General features: G+C 48.8%; 2 protein-coding genes across 2 annotated transcripts in view; one reads left to right on the forward strand and one right to left on the reverse strand.

Moving 5' to 3' along the window:
- Positions 1-5,299, forward strand: part of RBPMS (RNA binding protein, mRNA processing factor) — an 11,206-nt gene extending 5,907 nt beyond the window's left edge. Inside the window, exons 5-8 of the mRNA XM_031063853.1 lie at positions 435-585; positions 1,186-1,316; positions 4,435-4,441; positions 5,033-5,299. Coding sequence (XP_030919713.1) covers positions 435-585; positions 1,186-1,316; positions 4,435-4,441; positions 5,033-5,124 — 381 coding nt within the window. The 3' untranslated portion in view covers positions 5,125-5,299. The remainder of the gene's footprint in view (positions 1-434; positions 586-1,185; positions 1,317-4,434; positions 4,442-5,032) is intronic.
- Positions 5,300-13,474: 8,175 nt separating this feature from the next.
- The window catches only part of GTF2E2 (general transcription factor IIE subunit 2), a 21,234-nt gene continuing 9,693 nt past the window's right edge, over positions 13,475-25,015 (reverse strand). Inside the window, exons 3-8 of the mRNA XM_031063836.1 lie at positions 23,865-23,956; positions 23,364-23,471; positions 22,634-22,816; positions 22,093-22,186; positions 15,020-15,135; positions 13,475-14,371 (exon numbers count right to left, since the gene is read on the reverse strand). Coding sequence (XP_030919696.1) covers positions 14,252-14,371; positions 15,020-15,135; positions 22,093-22,186; positions 22,634-22,816; positions 23,364-23,471; positions 23,865-23,956 — 713 coding nt within the window. The 3' untranslated portion in view covers positions 13,475-14,251. The remainder of the gene's footprint in view (positions 14,372-15,019; positions 15,136-22,092; positions 22,187-22,633; positions 22,817-23,363; positions 23,472-23,864; positions 23,957-25,015) is intronic.

A 25,015-nucleotide genomic window follows, 5' to 3' on the forward strand; every position in this document is an offset into this window, starting at 1 on the left:
CAGCAGGAAAAATCCCAGCTAAGTCTGCAAAAGAAAAAAACAAATTTCACTTTTAGCAACTTGTGAAGTTACCTGAAAATAATCACAGGCAGAACTGTGTGGAGCTGGTTCTCCAATTCCACCCCAGCTCTCCCTGCATTTTGGTTCGGGGTTGTTTTTTTCCTTCTCTTCATTTTCAACATAAAACTTTTTTTTTTTGGCTCCACTAATCCCTCTGGATAAGAGCTCGGCCTTGCGGGATGCCGACTGCCAAATATGGTGCCGATGCTAAAGATGCCGGAGGAATGTGAGCTGCCTCGGGGCCCGGCAAATTAGCTCATTTCAGGGCTGGAAGCTGAAAAAAACCCATAAATAACGGGGAGTTATTTTTGCTACGGGGCCGGCACGCGGCGGTGCTCACCCACCCGCTGCCCCTCCTTCCCTCCCTTCCACAGGGCATCCGCTTTGACCCCGAGATCCCCCAGACGCTGCGGCTGGAGTTTGCCAAGGCCAACACCAAGATGGCCAAGAACAAGCTGGTGGGCACCCCAAATCCCACCACCCCTCTCCCCACTGCTGTACCTCAGTTCATCGCCCGGGAGCCCTGTGAGTACCCCCTGCACTGCTAGCAGGGCTCGGGCTGGCAGGCACCAGGGATATTGGAACTGGAAGGAGGGGGGACACCGTGATGGGGTGGCCAAGGGGAATACCAGGTCCCATTGGAAGCATTGGTACCTGCTTGCTGCGTGGTGGCACGTGCTGGGGGTTTCCAAAGGAGAGGACCTGGCACAGGTGACAGCTAGCAGAGGTCTCAGGAGGGACCTTGGCAATGCCCTGCTGTGAGCGCTCCATGCCCTTTGCTGCTTCTGGAAGATCTCTCATGTAGACTCTGGCTCCTCACCCTGCTCTGGCACACAGGCACGAGCTGCACACTCTCCTCTGCTGAATCCCTGGTTTTACTAAACATCTTGGAGACAAGGAGCCCAGCCCCAGCTCCCTGAATGACACCCCCAGCCCCATAGCATTGCTCACCTCATGTTATCCCAGCGGGAGAATGCTGTGTTAGCTTTGTGAGCCAGCTCTCAGTGGTGGCATCTCACAGTTTTTCAGGGGCAGCTCTGCTCCTGCATCAAGGGGAGAAGGAAGGATGCAGCGATGGTCGCAGCCCTCTGGTCACCATTAACTCTCCCTCTTCTTCTCTTGCAGATGAGCTCACAGTGCCTGCACTTTACCCCAGTAGCCCTGAAGTGTGGGGGCCGTACCCTCTGTACCCAGCGGAATTAGCACCTGCTCTACCTCCTCCTGCTTTCACCTACCCCGCTTCACTGCACGCCCAGGTAATTCCAACCATCCACCTCCACTGCTCACCCTCCCTCCTGCCCTGGCCCCCCTTCCCCTCGGTGCTCACTGCACCACTAACTCTGCCCGGCTCACAGGCACTCACTCCCCGCTCCCCAAGTTAGGGAAGGCTCCCAAATGGAGCAGAATGCTGGCAGGGGTCCTGCCTTTCCCCAGACTCCTCTCTCTGCCTTCCTACTTTCGCTGCTACCTGTGGTGGGGCAGGTTGTGAGGGAGGAGGGAGGGCTGGGGATGCTCCCAGGGTCTGGACCATGCCCATCACTCCTGGCACCGAACCATCCGGCTGCCAGTGTGAGAGGGGGGCTCCAGAACCCCTGGCTGCCCTTGCAGCATGGCTGGGATGCTGTTCATGGATGTGCTGCTCATGGGGTGTGAAGGCAAGCAGCTCTCACAGGGAGGAGAGGGAAGTGAAGCACAAATGGAGGGTCCATCTTTTATTGACGAGGAGCTGCCTCGTCACAAGCGCTTTCTACCAGCTGCTGCTGGCCCCCGATGGCAGCATGGGCTGTTAAAAATTAACCATCCGCCTGGGAGAGGAGCAGGGGAAAGAGGAGGAGAGGTGGAAATGGCGTAGGAAGAGGATTTCTTTGCAGTGCCAGCCTTGCAGCATCATGGGGATGCTGGCAAAGGACCCCTGCCACAAGGGGGAAAGGGCAGCTACCTCCTCAGCATCCATGCTGGGCAGCACCCTGGCTTTTGCTCCTTGCAGCCAGCTCCAGCTCAGCGATGAACAGGAGGTAACAAGCACATGGAAATAGATTTGCCAGAAAAACTGCATCCAAAAGGCTTTTGGCCTTGGCCCACCAAGATTGAGCCAGGTTATCCAGAGCCACCATCACTGAGAGCTGGAGCAGCCAGGGGCTGATTTGAGCAGAAGGGTGAGGAAAAGTGCTCAGTGTGCAAACCATGTGCAGCCTTTGGATGAAACTCCAGCTTTCTGGGCCCTGCTGTTCCCTTGTCAAATAACTGCTAACAGGCAGCACCTGCCCTGCTCAGGGAAGCGCACAGCCAAGGAAACAGGCATACAGAAGCTCTGAGGGTCCCTTGGGAAAACCCAGGCTGAGACGTAATGTTAGACAGAAGCAATATTACCTGATGTGAAATATCAGCCTGCTGGGGAGGGTGCTGGTGGCACCTTCCCATCCTCCTGTGCAGCTGCTGAGGTTGTGGCTTTGCTGGGTGGGGGCTGGAGACTGGTGCCACCATCCAAACTGGAGCTGCTTCGCTGGATCCTGCAGACAGCAGCGGGACCGGGAACTGCAGGATGGACGGTGGACTGGCTTGGAGTTATCTGGCAGAGCACTGAGTGCCTGCATGCCAAATTTTGGCATCTGATGTTTTCCGCCCTGTTTCAAGCAGGCTTTGCAGGAGCTGAGAAGGATGAGCTCACTCCTGCTCAGTGGGACCATGGTGCTGCTGTCCCAGCTCCATCCTGCTGGAAGCAGCCATGCCAGAGGCTGTGCTCAGCCTCAGTGTTACTGTTGGAATTAGAGCTGGGATGGCTGTACTGCTGTTCCAACCTCCCTCCGCCCTGTGCCTGGGAAAAGCTGGGAAAAGCCAGGAAAAGGGAGCCCAGCCACAGCCTGATATTGCCAGGGTGGGCAGCCCGCCCCTCCCTCTCACCTTGTGTCTCCCTTGCTTTGGCAGATGCGCTGGCTCCCTCCCTCCGAGGCTGGTTCTCAGGGCTGGAAGTCCCGTCAGTTCTGCTGAATGCCGGGTGAGTGCCACTGTCCCATCCTCCTGGCCACCTGGGGACCACCTCCACCTCTGCCCTGAGCTTCCCCACTGTGACTCCCAGGCTCTCCAGCAGCTCAGGGTGGGTGGCCACTTTCCAGCAGACACCCCAAGTCCAGTTGCCCTCCTTGTCCCCAGAAAGGGATGTCTGTGCCACCATTCACTTTCCCACATGCCCTGGGGCAGGAGGGAAAGGCACCATGCCAGAGGGGGGTGTTGTGATGGAAAAGGCATCCCTGACACCATCACCTCATTAAACCTTAAGGAAAGCTATCCAGGCAGCCTGGGGTGGTGGGGGTGCCAAAACAAGAAGCACAGCCTTACCAAGCACCCAGCTGCCCGGCAGGAGGGAGGGATGATCCCATTCCATCTGGGACCTCTTCGGATGGAAAAAGCCTTGCAAGATACGCTCTGCAAATAACTTTGGCCTTTGTGGATAAATAAACAAAGGGGACTCGCATAGAAGAGGGAAAAGAGCCTTGGTGGACACTGAGCACTGCTTGCCCTGCAATCCCAGCCTGCCTGGACCACCGTAGCCAGGAACAATCCCTGCTGGGAAGCCTCCTGCTTCCACACCCTCCTGTGGAGAAATGCCAGTGGATCCAAAGCTCTGGCATCAGCTGCCCACACTCACATGTGACGGCTCTGCCCATCTGCCTGGCATCTGCAGCCCTGGAGGTCACTCAGCTGGGAGGGCATGAGGCCCAGCCCCGGCTGCAGCCGGCCCCAGACTTGGATCCATAAAGAATTCACCAGCTATTTTAGGCCCAGCAGATAAAAATAGGGAGTAGTGAGACTTTGGGAACCAATGGTTCTTCCAAAATATGCAACACGCCAATGTTTCCAGATAAAATGTGAGCAGAGAAGCTTTTGGGAAGGGGAGATGAGCAAATCCCTTAAAACAGGTCCACCAGCCCAAGAGCCGCAGTGGGTGGTGAGGATGGAGGGTCAGGGACCACCTGTTTCCCTTCCAGGCTCCTCCAGCTGGGAAGGGCACAGAGGGTTTGGCTGAGGGCCTGGCTCTCCTGCCTGCATCTCTCTGGATTTACTGCCTGGAGCCCATCATGGCAGAGCTAATCCCACAATCAGTTAGGTTGGAAAAAATATCTGAGACCACCAAGTGCTATCTTTGGCCCAATAAGCTGCAAGCTGTCCCCTTGGGAAGTGCTAGCTGTGGTCCCTGTGAAATCACCCCTGCCCACAGGACACTGACCTCAGTCCCCAGTGCCAGCGTTCCTCACTCTCTGCTGTGTCCTCCCACAGGTCTCAGGTGTGTGATGGTGGCCTACAGTCAGTCTTGTGGGTATTAATGGAGTCTTCCAAGGTGGCTACTGGGTTGGTGTGCTCTCCACAGGACCTCAGTGTGCTGGTAAGGATGCCACCCTGCGGCATCAGCTGCTTCGGGAAGGGGGCAGAGGAGTGAGGAAGTCATCACAATGTCCCTGAGGAACAGGCCCTGAGGTTGGCAGGGGCTGCTCCAGCTACTGCCCTGTAGAGCCATGGGTCTGCCATTCCCCTGGATGGCTGTTATCTGGGGTGAGAGTTTCCACAAACAAGGAATGCCTCTCATTACCCTGCTAATCTCATCTCCCTCCTTGCTTCCTGCCTTGGATCAACAGAGGCCGAATTCCTCTTAACTGCAAAACTCACACTTAACTCCCGGCTTCCCTCTTCCAGCCCCAGGGACTGCAGCCAGCAGGAGGAACAAAGTGGGATCAGTGGGGTTCTTTGTGCCAGGGATGCTGCGCTCTCTCCCTGCAGGCAGGTCCCACCTTACCCTTTCCCTGCTAAACAACTGTCCTGAGAGCACAGTCCTGACAAAAATTTCCAAAACAAGCCTCCCTCTCCCCCCTACCTCGCTTCCTTCCTTCCACAAAGGAAGAGAGATTAACCACAGCCCTTTTTCCTCCATCACAGTTGCTCTTTTTTTTTTTTTTAACACCTCTCTTTGTTGTTTCAGGCTTGAAAAAAAACCTTACACAAGTTTGGATTCCTCCAAGACTTTCCCACAGCCTCTATCACACATCTGCTCTCCTAGAAGAAAAAAGATAAACATACCTAGTAATAATATTTTCCTCTTTTACACTGTATATTTGTAAGGAAGAGTGTGTTACTCTCAAAAGCATGGTTTGACAGGCATTGTTGTAGTGTTTGAAAAGCCTTTTCAAATGAACCATAGGAAAGCAGACTACAAAAAAAGAAAAAAAAAGAAAAAAAGAAAGTAAAAGGAAAAAAACCAAAACAAGAACAAGTATTTTTGTACCAAAGCTCCTCAAGAAGACAATCTTACACCGGGTCGGACCACAGGCTTTGTGCTTGACTTTTGAGGTGTGTAAAGAAGAGTCTTATTATCCCCTGGCCCTGGCAGCTGCATGTGGAAGGCACGATGTTCACAAGCGTGAGGACGTCGACACACACGATGCAGGTTTGCAGGAACTGTGCTTCCCCGGCACAGGAACTGTGCTCTGGCTGTGCTGGCAAGGCGTCTGCAGACACTACAGTATTACTGTTCTCTTCCCAATTGCACCAAATGACCAGCAGGCAGGACGACCAGGAACTTCCTTCCTGTGTTTTTTTTTACCTTGGGGCTGTGTTCATAGCTGCTGTGCAAAGCTTCCGTGGGGTACAACAGCTCGGATCAGGGATGGGCAGGCAGCCCACACACGTAGCAAGGTGACAATTTGCCTCCTAATCCTCCTCCTCCTCTGCTGCCATGACTGCTCCAAGCTGTTACAGGCAACGTAAACTGCTGTATGAAAAAAATATACCAACAAATCCTTGGTTTGCCAGCTCCCTCCAGGTTGGACATGAGTCCTGAGGGGCTCCCCGTTATCCTGAAGCACTGGCCTGGCCTGTGGTTTGAGTGCCAATGTTACGCTGGTCCAGCTGCTCCCTGCGTGGCATTCCCATGTTTCCATGTGCAAAGATGAGAAGGGAGGCTGCCAACATCCTTTACAGAGATAGAGTACCAGCAGAGAGACTGCTTGACATACTAGTTCTCCTTCTCCTTGCTCCAGGAGGAATTTGGAAAAAGAAGGGAGCAAACTGACCCAAAAGCTCTATCAGTTTCCGTTTCTTGCACAGGGAGGTGCAGAACTTCTCCTTCCATTGCGTTTCCCCCATCTCCATTCCAGCTGCAGGGAACACTGAACTCAGCTGCTGCCCAGGCCTCACTGTAGCCGGTTTTTCCCAGCTGTTCATGGCCTCATTAAACATCATCACCTTTTCTTTTCTCCTTCCTCTTGTCCTGTGGGTGGGCCACAATAAGATGGCTGAGATTCTGGCCGTCGGGGTGGGACGGGGGAGGAAAAAATGGGGTTTTTCACCATCAGAAACTGTCCCATTGGGGTCTTCTGTAAAAAATGGGCCTGATAAAAGTGATGTGAGAAGAAATCAAATCCAAGACAAACCTCAGAGCGGCTCCAAAAGGAACGATACCAGCGTTCCCAAGCAACGGACTAACTCTTTTAGCAAACTATTTCCTGTACTTTGTCTCGTGGAGAGGAGAGAAGCTTCCACATTGTCTACTCTGCTTTTGGAAATATGTTTAAAGGTACTTTTCTATTGTAATTTTTTTAAAATAAAACCGGTGATTATTATAAGTTACGCGCAGAGCGTCGCCGTGTGCTGTGTATCCGGCTGGGAACAGGGAGAAGGATCCCAGCACACCCCTCAGGGCCTTGGCAAACATCAGCCTCTTTCCTCCCTCAGGAGCAGCTGAAAGCACTGTCAGGCTCCTGGGTGATTTTTCAGGGTAGATGCCATCGTCCTGTTTGGCTCTCTTGGATCTCTAGGAAAGCTCCAAAATCCAGGCTGGAAGGATCAGCAGGCTTTAAAGAAATTACTCCAAGTTTACAAAGATGTTATCGGTTAGTTTTAAACCTACTAATCTTGGCACAGAGCACAGGAGCTGGGATGCAATTTTCCATGAGCTCAGCCTCGGCTGAGGCAAACGTAACCTAGAGACCAAGGGCCAGATTAGCTCTGTATTTTTTTTAACACGCTGGGAATTTTGAAAAACTCCAGTTTGTAAGCCCAACCTAGAAATTCCTCCTCCTTTCTTTGCTCTGCTCCCACCCTGACAAATGTGACCAGCATCCCCAGGAGCTTCAGCCAACACACCAGGCTTCAAAAACAAAGTGCCAGGAGCAAGCTCCAGCTTAGCAAAGGCAGCCTGGCAAACAGGGTGTAAAGGACAGGATTAAAAAAGCTACAAGCTCCAGGGTGGAAGGAAGAGGCATGGCAGTTATTTGAAACCCCTGGCTGGCAGGGATGAGTTAAACCCTTAATGTTGGATGTTAATCCCGCTGTGGCCACCGAGAGTCACAGCTTTCACAGCTTTCCTTCCGAGCTGCATCCAGCGGAGAGGTTTGTTGGCAGGCATGGGGGAGGAAGGGAAGGGAAGGGAGCCACAACACTGCTGCTCAGCCCAAGAGCTGCTCTGAGCAGCAGCAACTGGCCAAAACCTCTGTCCCAGGCACCACTTTGAGAGACACACAGATGTTTTTGGGAGCGGATTCAGCAGCAAACATCCTGCAGCTAAGAGAGCCGTGAAACATGCACACATCCTGGACTTTGCCTGGGCATTGCATCTGCTCCCAGATCTGCCCCCAGATCTGCCCTGTGAAAGGAAGTGGGGCCTTGCCCAAAATATTTAACCTCTTGAACCATTTCTTTTTTTTCTAATTTCCCCCAAAAGCCAGCCTGTTTTTGTCTCTGTGCTGATGAGCATTGCCCTCATCAGCAAGGGGCGGGAGCAGGCTGCTGCTCGCCTGGCGTCGCCTTTGCCCGCTGTGACCTTTCCCCCTGCGGCTGGCCGGGGGAACATTCCTTCCCTGTGACCACTGGGGCACTTACAGGAAGGCCCAAGCTGCTGGCTGACACTGGAGAATTGCAAAACGGGATCAGGGACTCCCATGCCAGAGCTGCCATCTGATACCAGGGGAAAGTCCTGGGGGATATGAACAGGCAGAGCTGGAAAAACCAAAGCGAGACTTTGCACTCTCATTGTTTCTGTTTTCCCAAGTCTGTTTGTTCCCATCCCCCTAGCATAAGGCTAAGCTCAGGGAGGGGGGATGCAGGCAGCTCCTTCCTGTGCATCCCTGCACAGGGGCTGGCTGACCAGCAGCAGGCTGGAAGCAGCTGCAAAGGCAGGGAACAGCTTGGCAGGGCCTAGAGAGAAAACACAGCGCGGATTCCCCACGTCAGATGGACACAAGTGAACAGCAGAGAAATGGGAACAAGGTGGGAGAGGGAGAGCCACATCTCAGAGGATTTTGGTGGATGGTCGGGCAGCAGCAGAAGGGACAGGGGTCCTGCCACAGGAATGGAGATGCACCAGCCAGGCCAGGGAGAGCAAAGGGCAGACAGAGCTGGCGCCAAGGCCGGCAGCACCCGCAGCCCGGATGGGGCAGGGAGGAGGAGCAAGCCCAGCGCCGCTCCTGGGAGAGGGGGAGAAGGAATAACAAGGCTGGGAGAGGAGACATGTGAGAGCACCTGGGCTTGGCCAGGCAGCTTTAAAGGCTGAGACACAGGCTGTGAGGGAAGCCAGTGGCTGAGAGCAATGAGATGGGTGGCTTTGTGAGGATAGCTGGGGCCTGGCACAGCACTCAGCACGGATTTGTTCCCCGACTCCTGAAGGGGAAACTGAGAGGTGTCACCCTGCAAAGGTCACTGCACTGCCTGAGAGCTGCCAGGCAAGGCTCTGTTCTCCCTGCCAGCACAAAACAGAGGCCATTCCAACCCAGGGGCATGAGCTGGGTGCTGCAGATGTGATCTGCCCCGAGAGCCAGGCTCCAGCCTACACCTGAACACTGCTACCTGCCTCACTCAGGGTACAAACCAAGATGACAGCGGGGCTTAAAAAAGCAAAGCTGAGAAATACCATTAGCAGGTCCCTGAAACGCTGTCTCTAAAACACTGGGAAGTCAACCATTAGCAGAGTCTGGACTTCATCTCTGCAGTCTCCATAATTAATAACCAGCTCAGGAGGGAATAGAGAACACAACCAAACTGATGGAGGCAGGAAGAAATTGCACAAGTACTTCAGGCCTTGGATGCAAGCCCAGAGGCGCAGGTATATAGTCAAAAAATTAACTTAATGGCAGGACAAGCTCCTGCCTTAACCATCCTTTTCCCCTGCTGTGCTTGTACTCTGCACAATGTCCAACCCACGAGGCTGGAGCTGTTCAACACGTGAATCCCAGCCACAGAAGCACTGATGGGTTTTCAGAGTCATGGCTCTTTTTCCTGGGCTGTTGAGTAACACAGAGGCCACTGCAAGCCAAAGCAGCAGTAAGCAAGCTGGGGGAAACAAAAACTGCTCTTACAGCACGCCAGGAGGCACCAAAGGAACCAGGGCTCAGAGCCACAGGTGGGTACAAGGGGCTGCAGGAGGTCTCTGATTCAACTTCCCTCTCACAACAGGACTGCTGCCACCAAGAGGCCTGGGCAGCCTGGTCTTGTCTGGGCAATGCTTGAACCCTCCATAGATGGAGACATCTCCCCACCAGCTGTTTTCCTCCTAATATCCAAGCCAAACTTCCCACATTCCCCTATTATGTCATCTGCCATAGCTGCCAAAAGCATTTGACCACATCATCTTCCTTACAGCCCTTCACATTGCTGTACCTTGTGATCAGATGCACCCTGAGCCACCTGCTCAACACATTCAGCAGTCCCAGCTCCCCACAACTCCTCCGAGGCCCTCTGCCCCCAGCCCTGACCAGCGTAGGAGCTCCAACCAGCATCTCTGGGGATGGAGGGGTGACTGAATAGAGGGGGAGGCCTAAACTGGACACAGTGCCCAGATGGAAGCTCCCTGGTGCTGAGCAGAGAGCCAACTGCTTCCCTTGCTCTGCTGGCCCTTGCTGGAGCGGTGAAGGCTGCGGTCACCTCATTTGGGAAGGGAACAGCTACAGCTATGCAATGCCAGGGAGCCTTGCTGTGTCCAGGCAAGTCCTCTCTTCTGGGGACATGCCAATCTTCCTGATCTGCATGGCAGGGATGTGTCCAGAGAGCCTGAGCAGGGCTGACAACACTGACACAGTCAGAACACACCCACAGAGCCAAAGGACAGACCTGAGGAACAGTGCCAGAGCAGACCCTCCCTCCCCTGGGAAGAGATAAAATCCCAGAGCATCTCCTTTGCCATATCCCTGACTTTGTCAGCAGAAGGAAGCCAGCACCAGCAGGCTGAGATCCAAGCTCTCCTCTCCCTGATGACTGCCAGTGGTTAGCCTTGCCATTTTAAACCAGCCAGCACTGAGCACTGGCTCTCCTGGCCATCCTTCCCCCAGAAGCAGGAGCCACCAGAGGCCCCCGAGGCAGTAACACACAAAGGATTTTGGGCCCGGTACATTAGCAACGACCTGTAAGTGAGCAACAAAGCTGGAAATAATGAGATGTCAGCACCACGGCTGCTTCTGGTAATCTGCAAAGGCAGCCCCTCCCCATCAGCAGGTAGCGGGAGCACGGCTCTCCCTGGTGACCCGGCACCGCCCGCCCGTGCTCATCGGAAGTGACAGCCCTGGCTGGCTGCAGCCACGTGCAGGGCCTCCCTACCCTTCCCAGGGCTCCCTGGCCTCGCTCTCCTCCGCTCCCTAAAAGCCTGGAGTGATCATGATGAATTATAGATGAGCTCTCGTACACATCGCCTCATGTCAGTTTTCTCATTCAACCATACGCCATCCTGCTGCTTTCCATCCCCTTCCAGAATGATCTTCATAAGGGAGGAGGAGGAGGTGGAATAACTCTGCAGTCAGAGCAACTTTTAGGAGAGAAGTTAGTCAGTAGAGATCTATGTGACACACCTGGGCTACTCAACTTGTCTCTTAAAAAAGGAAAACTTTGTTGGGATCAGCCCACCAAATCCTGGAGCTGAGGGAACACAATGTCCTTGCTGGACAGGAGCCTCAGGAGAGTGGAAGAGGCAGGGACAGGTATAGACAGCATTGAGATGGGTCTACCGAAGAACCTTCCTGAAATGCATGAGACCAAGGTGCCTGCCACAACCCATTTCCATCTGAAATACTCTGTTCCATGTTCTCAGCTCAAGTGCCCTCAACTTCCTGGTTTGCAGCAGATGCTTCCAGGGAAGGAGGAGAAAAGTGGGATAATGGCCCAGGGCTGCCAGGACAGGACAGCACATGATGCCTCTCAGCAGCTCTCTGCAATGCCAGCCTGAGGGAATAAGGGTTTTGCCAAAGTAAGCAAGCTGAGGGCATGGTGGTTTTGGCCACTGGGAGAGTCATTCTGCCACACACAAAACACAAGAGAACATGCCAGAGAAATATGAAGGAGGTTTAAGTTTTTAACAGCTCAACTTCAGCAAAAAGCCTGATCAGGATATAATGCTGTGAAGAGACTGAAGTGGACTGCAATGGTACTAAAATGGTTTCAGCAAACAGATTCACACTCATATAGTCTGAGATGTTTTCTAGTTCCACCATCTGATTTTTAAGAGGTCTTGGGAAAAAAAAGGAACACTGGGAGCATCTTTGGGAAACAAAATCCAGCTCCGGAAGTCTACAGAAAAGAGAGAAGCTCATGTTTCTCTTCTTTTTGACAGGCTTAGAAAATTTGGTCTGGTCACCCTGGAGAAGAGGAGGTTGGATGGAGACTTCACAGCCCCTTCCAGTATCTGGAGGGCCACAGAGGGAAGGAACCCAGAGAGGGACCCTTTATCAGGGACTGTAGTGACAGGACAAGGGAGAATGGGTACAAATTGAAAGAGGGGAAATTTAGCTTAGATATATGGAAGAAAGACTTCCCCGTGAGGGTGCTGTGACCCTGGTATAGATTTCCCAGAGCTGTGGTTGCCCCACCCCTGGAAGTGTCTAAGGCGGGCTTGGAGTGGGTTTGGAGCAACCTGGTCTAGTGGAAGGTGTCCCTGCCCATGGCAGGAGTTGGAATGGGATGAATGGGATGGGGTTAAAGGTCCCTTCCATACCAAACCAGTTTGGGACTCTACAATTCTGTGCTAACTGTCTGAACTTGTTTTCTCCATCACTGCTTTCTATAGTCCATGCCACCACTAACAGGCCAACATGAGCTCCCCTTCAGCTGTTTTTCAGATTTTACCCTAACAAGCTATAAAAGTTATTTATGCCCTTTCTGCTACTATTGCAGAGGAGAAGGCATCCACCAGTGAGGCAAAGCATCTAATTCAGTCTTTCCAACTGGACACCACCTGGACCCTTTTGTTCCTTTGAACACTGGAGCCTGACAAGGCCAGTGCAGCACACAGAGCTCACAGTCACTTTCCCTTTCCTGCTGTCCTGTTTTTTTGACCTACCATATTTTTAATCTTTCAAAGTAGCTGGAGGCGTTTTCTTTAGACTGAGACTCTATTATCCTAATCACTTGAGCAGAGAAACAAAGTAGGTAGCCTACCTTGCAGCCAGCTTTGGTTCACAGACAAAGGGCAGTGTTATGTAAGATAAATGGGAAGTTACTCTAAGAGACTCCCCAAAGGCAGGAAAAGCAACTCAGAACTCTGCTGTTGTCCAAACACCACCACCAAAAAACCACTGCTCAAAAATGCAGCGGATGGAAGGGAATCTTTTTTACCTTGAGTGAAGATGACAGAAGAGAGGTGAACAGTTTTTCAAGTGTGCTGCAGGTACTCAAAGCAGAGCTGTAATGCAAAAGTAAAAAGCGCCAAAAGGAATTGTTTGTGCTGAGCTGGAAGATATAGGAAAGAAAATAGGTTCAAAACAATCTGGAGCAGCACACTTTTATACATATATTTAAAAAGCATGAAATATATATATAAAAATAATAGAAGAAACCTCCTAACAGCATTTGCCAGCTCCTTAACCAGGGCTGACATGTGCAAGGCTGGGAGCACCGCCTGTTTCTCAGAAGAGCAGCCTTTCAAACCAGGAGGATAAACGCTGCACTTACAGAAGCACATTTCCCCAAGCTGACAGAACTTGTTCAGTGCCACAGCAACAAAGCCTCATTCTTCATCTGCTCACGTGGCCGCATCCGACGGCCTCTGCTCCGAGCAAGACAGCAGCCGAGCTCAGGCAGCAGTGATGTGCCCTCGGTGGGGAGCTGCAGGCACCTCTTTTATCTCTGATCCTAACCCTGGAAGAACACAGGAACAGCTCCTCTCCTGCAGGGCCGTGCAAACAGGATCAGCATTGACCGGCTCTGCTTCGGAACACAACCATAAGTTATGGAGAGGACACGGTTTGGCCACGGTCCATGTAAGGCTGTGCTGCACACAACACCAGGCATCGACAGGCAGCTTGCATTTAAGGTGGTTCCTCCCCTCTCCCCAGCCATCATTAAAGAGATGACAGTGTTAGCCTAGTACAGTAAGTCACTGAGAGGATAAAAATATAGCAAAGATTCCTTTACCTCCACGAAAAGGAAAACACAACAAGCACAAAAGTTGCCAATTCTCTCATTCTTTAAGGAAGCAACACTGGAAACCTGCATTGTAAATTTATTACTTAAAAGAAAAAAACACTTCAGTATTACACTGTCGTTTTATTTCCCTCCTGTGCACAGAGCAGAAGGTGCAACACACTTGTACCCACAACAGTGAGGAGACATCGCCGAGGGCAATTCCTAATTACCATTAGGAAGCTCTGGCTGCATCCCATCCCACAGCCTGCTGGGATTTTGGGAGCGGGGTTTTCTGAGTTTGAGTCTCAGATATCACCGCCTTTCAGTAAAGCTCAGTCCCGTGGAAAGGAAGAAGCATATAAACCGTGGGTGTATTTGACTGTGAAAGAAACTTTGCCTGCAGCGATTTTAGGAAAAGGTTTTCCTGAAACAGGTAAAACAAATGCTGTATTCAATCCCACTAGAAAGCCCCTTGTAAGTAATTCCAGGTAAATACCCACTAAGCAATGTAAAAGCAGAGTTAAGCACTGAGCAGGAACTCCTGCATTACATGCTGAGCACCATTTATGACCCTATGCCAACAGGCAACTAGTGAGAACCTCTTACTCAAAGACACGTTTCCCATTAGCTAATTAAATTAACCTCTAAATTTAGTAGCTCATACTTGCTCTTAAACTGACCTGTTTCACCTCTGGCACTTGCTGGGGTGGGGGAAACACATCACATTATTATATACAGTCAGTCCTTGTGTGAGCAGACACCGAGCCCCAGCAGCAGAAAGCCCGTCTAGAAACGCGCACTTGCTCCAGAATTCAAGCGCTCACTGCTTGCCAGGAACCACATCAGAGTAATCTTTTAATACTCCAACCAAGTGGTCATTGTGAGTCTTAAACCGGCGTTTCTTCTGAGAAGCAGGTTTCTTCCTCCTCTGAATGGGAGCCTGCAAGAAGAAACAAACAGCACTCAGAAGATCTGTGACATCTGACCTGATGTGTGACACCTTGCTGGTCACCACTGCTGAGAAAGATGAGCTCTGCCAGAAGCAGGGGTGGGCAGGGAAGGGAAGTGCTGGCTCCTGGAGAAGCAACAACATGCAATTCCAATGCAGGCAGGGAGATGACCCTGGGGACAGAGCAGAGCCATGGCATCCCAGGCACAATAGTTAAGTTGGCATTCTTAAGTGCAGCTACAGAAGCAGGTACATGTCCCACAGTTCTGTCCACAATCCCATCAGGACTTCAAATCTCTTCAGCAGAAAAGTCAACACGCCCCCCACCTTCCTCCCAAAATACTATTACTCTTGATGCATTGTAGAGCTTCAAGCAGAATCTTCCACTGTAGAGCTCACGGGGATTCCTAGAGTTTGCCCTCCTTTGATGCTGCTCGGATTAATTACACCAGCTCTAACAAGTCATAAAAATCACTGACTGCTGGCTGCAGCACTTGGTTTTTCCAGTTTTTAACACTGGCCACGCTCCCCCAAGCTCCATAAAGCTGTACATAGGCTCATCAACATGTTTTGGAATTAACACTGAGGGATCAGGAAGGGAGGGATTTCCTAGGAAGATTTATAATTTGTATCTCTTACTATTTTCTTTGGTCCGGTTTCTTGCATGGAAGAAATACCCTGTCGTTTCAGATACTCTTCTATCTTCTCCTCATCCATAGAATCCACAGGAATGCTCCTCCACAGCTTCTGGAATTCTGAAACGATAAACCCAGTTTTATATCCAGTGAGCAAACCCTGGGCAAAGACCCCAGAGGAAGGGAAGGGGAGAGACTTGATTTTAAACACTCCAACATTCTGGCACGTCAGTCTGTCACCGCCAGCAGGCACTCACTCAGCACAGCCTTCACCCTCTCCAAATGCTGATGCACTGCCAAAAATACCCAAAACCCAGAAAGATGAAACTCTAACCAACGAAACAACAACAAAACACCCTCAAGCTAAACTGCACTCGAGCATCAGGAGCACCCGGAGGCAACTTGTGCTTTTCGTGTTCATTTGCTACCGAGTCTCTTTTTGCCCGAGATCTCCAGAGCTCTGTAGGCTGTGAATGAGTTTCACAGATCCCGATGAAGGGCAATCACTAACCAGAAATGGCAACTTCATTTACACATCCTCAGCTGCCACTGACTTGGGAGACTCGTCATCCCATCCCCTAATTTACTGAGGGTTCGACACATTGACTTCAGCGGCTCTGAGCCTGTTTATCACTGCAATACGATCCGCACCGCGCTCTACAGATAACAGAGTACTAAAATTCCTCTGGTGTTAAAAAGAAGAGAGACACCTTAAAAACCACAGCAGCAGGGCAACAGACAGAGACAGTAAGTCTTAATTAGTGCAGCTGCCATCTGCCTGCACACTTTCTGCCTCACGTAAAGTTTCACAGATCCTCTGGAATGCCTTCTCCAGGCAGCGGCTGGTACGATCCTACCTCCCTTCATTCCCCATGCAGGGAGTTAAGATACATCCTGTCAGCAGGTCTGGCTAACAAACTATAAATAAAACACGAGGCACACATAGCAAGGCAAGACTAAAATTTTCCTTTTATTTCCAGATAAATTTAGTATACAGTTGTCAAAACAACCACAACCTCTGCATGCTTAACGATGTGTCCTGTGCAGGGGTGAGACGCTCCAGTGCCCGCTTGCCACAGGTATCCTGGCTCTGGGCACACTGCAACCAAATGGGAGTGCACAAAACCAAGCCGGTTCCTGCCCTTGGAACAATTCCCTGCCTAAAGCACCTTGTTTTTCTATGCAAATACATGCCTCGAGTCTCAGGCGTTCCCCCGCTGCCAACAGTAAGAGAGTGCCCCAGCTTTTCAGGAAACAAAAGAAAGGAATTTCACCACTGAAGAATGACAATGTTTGGTTTTGGTAATGCAGTGGTTTTGAAGAGAACCAAAACCTGTCAAAACACCACGTTTGGTTACAGGGAGATAGCTCACAGCCTGCTTCTCACAGAGGCTACCCAGCACCCTGGGATCAGTGTGCACATCCCTTAATGCAAGGACTGACACTGCAGTCAAGACATCCTCCATCTGCTCATCCATTTTGAGGGTCTTTCCAGGCTTTCAGCATAGCTGCCTGTGCCTGCTATCAGAGATCATTCCTCACCCCATCCAGCTGCAGCAGGTGGAGAAGGTTTGTCTTCTTATTAATAATATCCTGCTGCAAACAGATGTGTCTCCTCGTTAGAGTTCAGGATATATGGATAAATACACCCTGGTGCAAAAAAAAAGGAAAGCTGGGGATAGGTGCTTAAGGTTAAACTGGTCTACATTCTTCTGGGGAACAGAAGTGAAAAATTAAACACTAGAAAATAAATGGTCAGCTCTTCAGGGATCAGCATGCACAGAAGTGCAGATCACAGTTAATATCTAACTACAGTGGTCTGCATTTCTTGTAGTGCCACGGTTATAAACATCACTCCAGCTTCACATCCACCTTCTAAACTCGGCCAAGAAATACAAATGGAACAGGCACCAAGATCCAAAAGTGCAGAGCCAGAATGGACCTTACATACAGACAATTTAATCCACTAATTGGCCCCACCAGAGTCACCATATCATATTCTGCAACTCCATTTAAAAACTCCTCTGTAAATCAGACTGCTTTCAGCACTATTGCTTTGATTGCAGTAATTGCAAAAGAAACTTCTACTCATTCTGGAGCTCCATGTACGGCTTTAAAATACTCCACTGCCCAGGAAAGAGGGAGTCACAACAACATGGAAACACTCCCCATTGCAAAAAGCACAGGATAAAGGTGGAGAAGCACAGGGAGCTGCCACCCTTCAGTGCATACGAGCTGTCTGCACTTGGTGTGTCACCTAGAAGGGAGATCCATCCATCCATCACCTCATCAAAAAACTGACTTGGTGTAACACCAGACACTGGGCTAAGTGCAAGGTCTGAAGGAAGAGAGCAGCTGGAATGGCTGGCACTGAACCATTTAGACATTACCTGTCAGGCTTTTAAGTCTCCAAGGACTATGCCCCTATCAGCCAGGGAAAGTTTAGACCTTGGGAATACACTCTGAATTATTGTGACATCCTCCCTGAAATATGAGAACCTGTGGGAAAAGCTGGCAATAACTGCAGCTCTCAAGAAACAACCATCTGCATTTGTAGCTGTGGTACTTCTGCACCTCAGAAAATACACCCTTGAGCTGACACAGGGAAAGATTCTTCCTGGTTTCCTTGACAAGAATCCCAAGTGCTGTCACCCTGGCCTTTGCTGTGTGTCTGAAGAGCAGACAACAGCAGCAGAAGGCAGCTCCTCAGGCAGACTTCAATATACCAGATCCATTTTTCACAAGGTTTTTCTTTCACAGGGCACAAGGAGCTCAGTGCTGGTGTGAGTGGATGGCTGGAGCAGGAGGCTCCCCACATGCTGGCCTGCTGCAGCCAGCCATGGAGAACAGGTTGGGATGTATGCATTCCTGTGGTGCCTGCAGCCATTATGATGACACAGCACATTCAATTTTCCTGTTCCGTGCCCTGCTCACTGCTGGGTGATCCTGACACCATCACAGCACAGAAAAGGTGAGACTGAGACTCTTCTCTCAGAGCCACTCAATTATTTTATCCATCAGCCAGAATGAAGGTAAAATGGCTGCAGGAGGATAAAAAGACAGCAAGGCAGGCCACACTCAGGCACGCTGACAATCTCTGCAGGGCTCAGGCTGCTTTGACAAGGCAGAGCCCAGAAAAAATCCCCAGGGGAGAAATCTCCCAGGAGTTTCTGGTCAAAGCCATGCAGGTGCTTTGAACCCTCACTGATATTTGCATTTTTCACAGAGCTTTCGAGTCCTGATTCCAGTGCAGATCTTCCTGAGAAGAGGCACAAAGCTGTGATCCCACTACTGAGGCAAGTGTCATGAACAAATCCTATACACAATATCTGGCAATCTGATCACTAAAAGATGTTAACTCAGAAACTGGACAGAATCAACACTACTCACAGGCTGCCTCCTTGCTCCTCCAGAGAGCTAAATTCTGGTCTTCTGAGTACTGAGAGGAGGAAATGAGACCAGGAGCTGGTGAAAAGCCAGTTTAGATGTCTGCTGACAACTCCAGCAACATTAAGTCGAAACTCAAAACAATGAGCTCTGACCAGCAGGAAACAACACAGAGCTAAGCTGAGGGCAGCATAACAAAGATTTTGCAGACACCTTCTCTCTCTGAAACACCCAAGGGGTAAGGATGCACAGTTACCTTGATTTTACAGCATTACGAGGTGCCTCATAGATGAAAACAATTTGCACTGACATTCCCTGAGTGATTATACTCTAACCCACTTCCTTTCTGTAAATGCTTACATTTGGGGAATGAAGTCATGGGTAAATGACTGCCTGGTGACTTTGGAGAGGCTTATCCAGCACTTCTGACTGCCTCACCTGCTCTTGCAGAAAGGTTGAGATGGTTGTGGAGATAAACTGATACATCACACAGCTAATAAAATCTGCCAGAGATTAAAAACAGCTTAAAAATCCTCAGTGAGCCAAGCCAAAAGTTGAGCAAAGGACAAAACCAGACAATAACAGTGTAGAAGGGAAGAAACAACAGTCCTAATAGTCCCAGGGAATGCAGCACTGGATTTATACCAGAAGGAAAAGGTGCTCGGTGCTAAATCTGTGCTGTCCCTGGACCACCACAGCTGTAAATCAGCACTGATCCCAAGCAGTTTTTACAGTGTTCAATTTAAGAAGCTTTAGCCATTCCCTAAAAAGCCCTTCAAAAGCTTAGGAAGAATTTAAAAATAATTAAGTATTTGAATTTTTCAGCAAAAAAAATACTTCCTATAGTGCATTCAGCTGGGGAAGATACCATCCCTAGCAGTCAGGCAATCCAAGTGGCCTTTCAGCATTCAGCACGGGGGTGAAAGCCTTGTTCACATGCAAAGAGCAGGCAGCCTCGACTTGGCTGAAGCACCTGAAATGCGGCCCTGCTTTTATAAACACTTTCAGCTCCACACCACTGACAGCAGATTAATTAGCCAGGAAGTCCAGAAGGAACACATGCAACCTGAACCTTCCTCAGCTAATCACATAAAAGGAAGAACAAAAGCCCTTCCTTGCTGCTCAAACCCCCTCCAGTACCCTTGAGATCTCGATATATAGGCAGTGCTCCGTTGCTGCGATACATTGGGATTTATTTTCTCAGGGAGAGAAAGAAAAGCTTGTTCAGCCATCAAGGGCAGAGGCAGGCACTGCCAGAAAGGAGGTCCTCCCACTGCTCCAGGCAGAGAGCCCCACAAATTGCCCTGGCTCAGGCAGCAGTGGGAGAGGACCCCACTTTTCAAGGCTATCACCCTCAGCCAACACATGTTCTGAGCTGGGGTGTCATACAGCAGCACTGAGGAGCACAGAGCCCATATTTCTGAGGATAAACATTAAACTAGAAACATATTTTGAACTGTCATCGGCTGCTAGATCAAAGAGTCTGCCAACACTTCAAGGCTTATTTTGCAGCCTTTTTAAAAACTTCATTTGAACGTTGCCAGAGATAATGAGCTGCAGTAGCATTGCTAAGGCAGAGACGTGTCATAACTCGTCCCGTGCACAGACAATTCTGCCAGTGACTCCCTAAGAGACACCCTTCTGCTGCTCTGGAAAGAATCCTAAAGCAAAGCTGCTCAGGAAGGGTGGCTTTCCTTCGTCACAGGATTACAGGGCTGGAACAAGGACCTGCTCCAGCTGCAGTGAGTGAGTGAACATACTCAGGGATGTTTCCAGCACTGTGGCTTACTCAGGTGGATCACAATATTCATAAAAGAGAAAATATTCTTGCCTCCTCTCAGAACAAAGCATCAAAAGGAAAACCAAAACCAGCAGGAACAGAGCAACAACAAAACATCACTTCTGCCTGGGATGGGGAGCTGCTGCCACCTGCGGATAAAAGGAAGCAGAGCCACCTTGAACTACAAATGCTGCTCGCAGGATCCCTTCAGGACACACACTGCAGCTTAAATGCCTTCCTGCAGCAGGAGGCCAGGCGTTTTAGGGAGTTTTTTTAACCTCTTCCTCCCTCTGGGAGCAACAGCTCCCTCTGTTTTGTGTAAGAGGAGGAGCCCGGGATTTATCCTGGCTGCCTGATGCCTCTGTCTACATCTTAACAAAATGGGCTCTGTTATGAAATTTGACAGCTAATCCTGGAGTTATTACAAGCTAATAGCAACAGGGTAGAGACCTCCCTCTGATCACTCTTTTAGTATGGTTGGGTTCCTACTATCTGGAAAAAATTGCACAAGAAAAAACATTTATTTAGCAACATGACTGTGATACAACCAGTGGCTAAAATTTAAAAGCTCTGTCTCAAAAGTTACTGCAAGAGCACTAATTTCTAAATGTTTTGGCCATGTTCAGGCCCCCAAAAACTGTGGGCTGATGGACTGAAGAGGCACTACCTCAACAGAAGGACAGGGTTCATGGTAAACTCCTAAACATTTGGAAATCAGAAATTCCCCAGTGAATCCATTCTGCATTTTGCATATAGTTGCATTGCCCCTACCAAGAAATGACAGAAATCATCGTTTAAAAGAAATTCACTTCAACCTTTTGAGATATTTTTCAATATTTTTAAATGCTGTAGATGCCACCTCTGCTTAATCACCTTTGTGAAACAAAGCTATCGTTACTGAGATTACAAGTGTGTACTCTCAGAACATAACAAACAGTTAACAATACACATCTTCAGTTGCTAAATTCTAGTGGAAATAAAGATTCCCCTGGCGGCAGGCAAAGAAAGAAAGATCTTTATGCATCCTCCTGTGGTCCTGGAAGTAGAGCAGTTCAAATTGTATCAAAACTCATTCTTTTACAATACATAATGTGATGCTGTGTGATTCAATGGCTTTATATGTCATGTTACAAGAACAATACATTAAAAAAAGAAAGTGTTCAGTGTCACTGAGTCACTCAAAATAAGATCTTCTGACACAGACTGCCTTCCTCATTCTGCATTTACAGACACCTTATGCTGGCACTTATGTCCTTACTGGAACACATCCTGATTTCTGTAATTGATTTCTGTGCATAAAATGGCACCAGAGGATTTTACCACCATTTGTGACACAGCAAACACACTGAACTTGTGAAGCCCCAAATCCACTCCAGCCCTGGGCAGCAGCACTGCCCCCACATCTGTGCTCTCCTCCCAGCTGTAACCACCCTCTTCTCAAGAATTTTGCTCACATCTCATCCCTCTGTGTTTCCTCCTTCTGCTCCATTTATGGCTTCTTGCTGCATTCACCAGTAAAAGGCACACGGTTCATAAACAGGAAAAAAAAAAACAACAAAAATCTTGCACCCCCAAATCATTCTTTTGGGCTTTATTTTGGCTTTCCCTTAAGCAACAAAATGTTAGATGCCATTTCAGTCACAGTGAGGTGGTTTTTGGTCTCTTCTGTATCACTACTTGAAGACAACTGGTGGATTCCTGGTGCCATGTTCCAATGCAGCCATCATAAAGAAGAGGATATTACCACTGGACTCACTTGCTGGTCTCATTAGCCTCATGTTAACATCAACACTGCCCTCACATCTGGACACACCTAAAAGACTGCTCTACCTGAAGGCTGCTTATACATAGAGGTGCTTAAGGTGAATTCAGATCAACTGTCATGGAGACCCATGTAAAACAACACCTACCTTCATCCACAGCAAAGTGACAGCTCTTGTCATTGTAGAAAAGAATTTTCTTCTTATCAGGACGATTAACAAAGATGATCTGGTCCCCTAAAGCCTCAAAAACAAATGCAAAACAACAACTCAAAATCACTTCGTTTCCAAGCTGAAGGTCTCCAACCCCAACAGAGCCAGACCTTGGGCTAATAAAAGCAACAACAAACTGGAGAAGCTGCAAAGTAACTGGCCATGAAACACATGAATACACTAATAAATCAAAAAGGAGATTCAGAGGACTGAGGTCAAGGTGTGAAAGCAGAACGGAATGCCTGCAGTTGGAATGTGGGAGATCAGGAGTCTTCTGTGAGAAAGAGCTCTGAGAGCTGTGCTGGGACATCAGGGCAAACCTGAACATAAATGATGAAATACAGAAAATGCCACAATATCATATCTGCTGAAATGCCACTTGAGTTGTCAAAAGAACAGCAACAGCTCATGAGAAAGCTCTTAGTGTCTCTCTTCCCTCTGAGAAGTGAAAGCTGAACTGCAGCCACGTGTTGCTCACCTTTATGGCCTTCTGTGCATTGGGCAGCCCTTCCTCGATGTCTTCCAGAAGGATTCCTCCCAGCCCTCGCTGGTCGTGCTTGTCCAAGAGCCTGAGCAGAGCCTTTTTGTCTTTCAAGTTGTACTTGGGTTTGAAGGCATACTTCCCATCCACAACTTCTATTTTTGGGTTGTTGACTAGAGCCTGTAACAGGGACAGAAATTTCAAACCTTGAAACAGTGCAGACACTTACTACTTTTTTCCTGGTGCGCTTTTGAGCACATGAACCACACATTACAGCTGCCAGGCTGGAGCTTTGAGTTGAAACAGATTCTAAATCTTTGGATCCTATAATTCACCAAGACACAGAGCACCTCTAAGAGAGAAGGGACCCAACTTTGGTGCTGCAGGGTATTTGTTTACCTTTCCTCATCTGGCAAAGGCTCAGTGATAACTTTATATATGCTTCTTGGGAGGAGCTCTTCCATTCCATTCTGATATTGTGGTTCATTATGGAAGAAGCCTGGAGCTACTTTTTGGAAGACTTCAGCAAAGTCAAGCTTCCCTCACAACCAACACTGTCAGAGCAGGGGTTTCTGCTCCCCAGAATATCAGCGCTGTCAGCAAGGAATGTTACAGTCTGACTTAGCAGTTTCTTGAAGAAGGGATTACATATTAATAACTTAACAAATGTGTGTAATTCAGCTTTATCAGAATTCTTTAATGAAAATCTGAACATGTTTTTTTTTACCTCACTCATTAACCATTGTTTCTGCTTGAGTCCAATATCTAAATGCTGTGTTTCATCCAGTATCTCCTCCAGGGTTAACGGATGTGTGTCACCACGCTGGTGTCGGGTCTGCAAAAGCAAACAGCATCTCTTACAGCTCTGTACTCACTTTATTCAGCAACTCAATCACCAAAAAGTAGCTGAGATTGGCACCAAATTACACTTTATTTTGATCACTAGCCTATGAATCCCAAAACCTGACATCATCTTGAAATCCCTGCAAATAAACCCCATTATTTTGGTTGCAGAGTGACCTGGGATAATCAGGATTTCAGTTATGGAACAATATGCTAACAATTTCATTTACTGACAGCACTTTGAATTTAACAAGCAGTTTCTTGAAATTCTCACTCTTGCAGTAAAAGAATTTCAGAAGTTGAACCATTCAGCATTTTCTAGCCACAGGATAAGAAACAATTAAATTATTTAAAACCAGTATTATTTTACACCAAGACACCATACCTTCATATAATTCACTATTTTAGCAAGGACTCCAAACTTGTAGCCAGAGCCTCCTGAAAGGGCTTTCAAGTTAAATGATCCATTGCTGTGATCTACAAAGAAAGAAAACAAACAATTAAAGGGTGCTTTGATAGCTTCCTGTTGGCTCTGAGCTCCATCACAAACAGGGGTGGCAGAAGCAGCCACCCCCAGGTAAGTCCTTGCACACATTTTGATCCAGACCCAGGGACTCAGAGGACACTGCTCTGGAGCATTTCTGGGCAGAACTCCACAAATAAAAAGTTAAGAAAGCACCAAGTGACTGCAGAGTTCCTGGCACAAGAGAACATGTTTTATTTGGTGGCTTAATATCCCATAATCATTTACACTACATGAAACCACGCTGAAATAATGCACTGCTTTTGCTCCACCAATACCTTCCTGCTGCTGAGATGGGGGCACAAAGCTTCCCTTCTTCCCTAAAGGCACTCAGTGGTTACATAGCAAGTAAAAGAAGGCTGTAATTAAAAAAAAAAAATTGTTTCAAGTGGTTCTAGTGGAGAATTTATTAAACAGAGCCATACAAATGCAAACCAATTCAACCTGGTGTGTTGCACCACTGGAACAACAACTCAGAACCCCCTCTGTTGTCAGCTCTGGTTGTCTTTATCACGAGGTTTGCTATCACTTTGTTTCAAAAGTTCTTGCAAGGTTGTTAATGACCATTTAATAAATGTCAGCTCTTAGCACAGCACATTAAGCACAAATATCCACAAACCACTATCACAAGCCACAGGCTCATTACCAGCACAACATTGCTCAAACCTAACGGCAACAGTTTTCTGGAATTTCAGCTACTCCAGAAAAAGCACACCATCTCTTTGTCACCATGGGGATTGTTTAATCCTCTGGTGATTTCTAAGCACATCTGACAGGACAACAGTTATCTCAGAGCTATGGAGCTCCTATTGTTTCTGTGGAAAAATCAGTGTAGCTAGAGAAAAGAACAGAATCGTGAAGCTGTTACATGACATCAAAGTCTTAAAGGCTTTATACAGCACAACAATTCTAAAATTAACATAGAAATATCACTGTAGCTACAGAGGAATATTTTATTCTGGTTACTAAGTTAAAAGAAAGAAAATCAAAAGCCAGCTCTCCCTGAAGATGCA

This window comes from Geospiza fortis, unplaced genomic scaffold (assembly GCF_000277835.1).
Source record: "Geospiza fortis unplaced genomic scaffold, GeoFor_1.0 scaffold1278, whole genome shotgun sequence".
Classification (NCBI taxonomy): Eukaryota; Metazoa; Chordata; class Aves; order Passeriformes; family Thraupidae; genus Geospiza; species Geospiza fortis.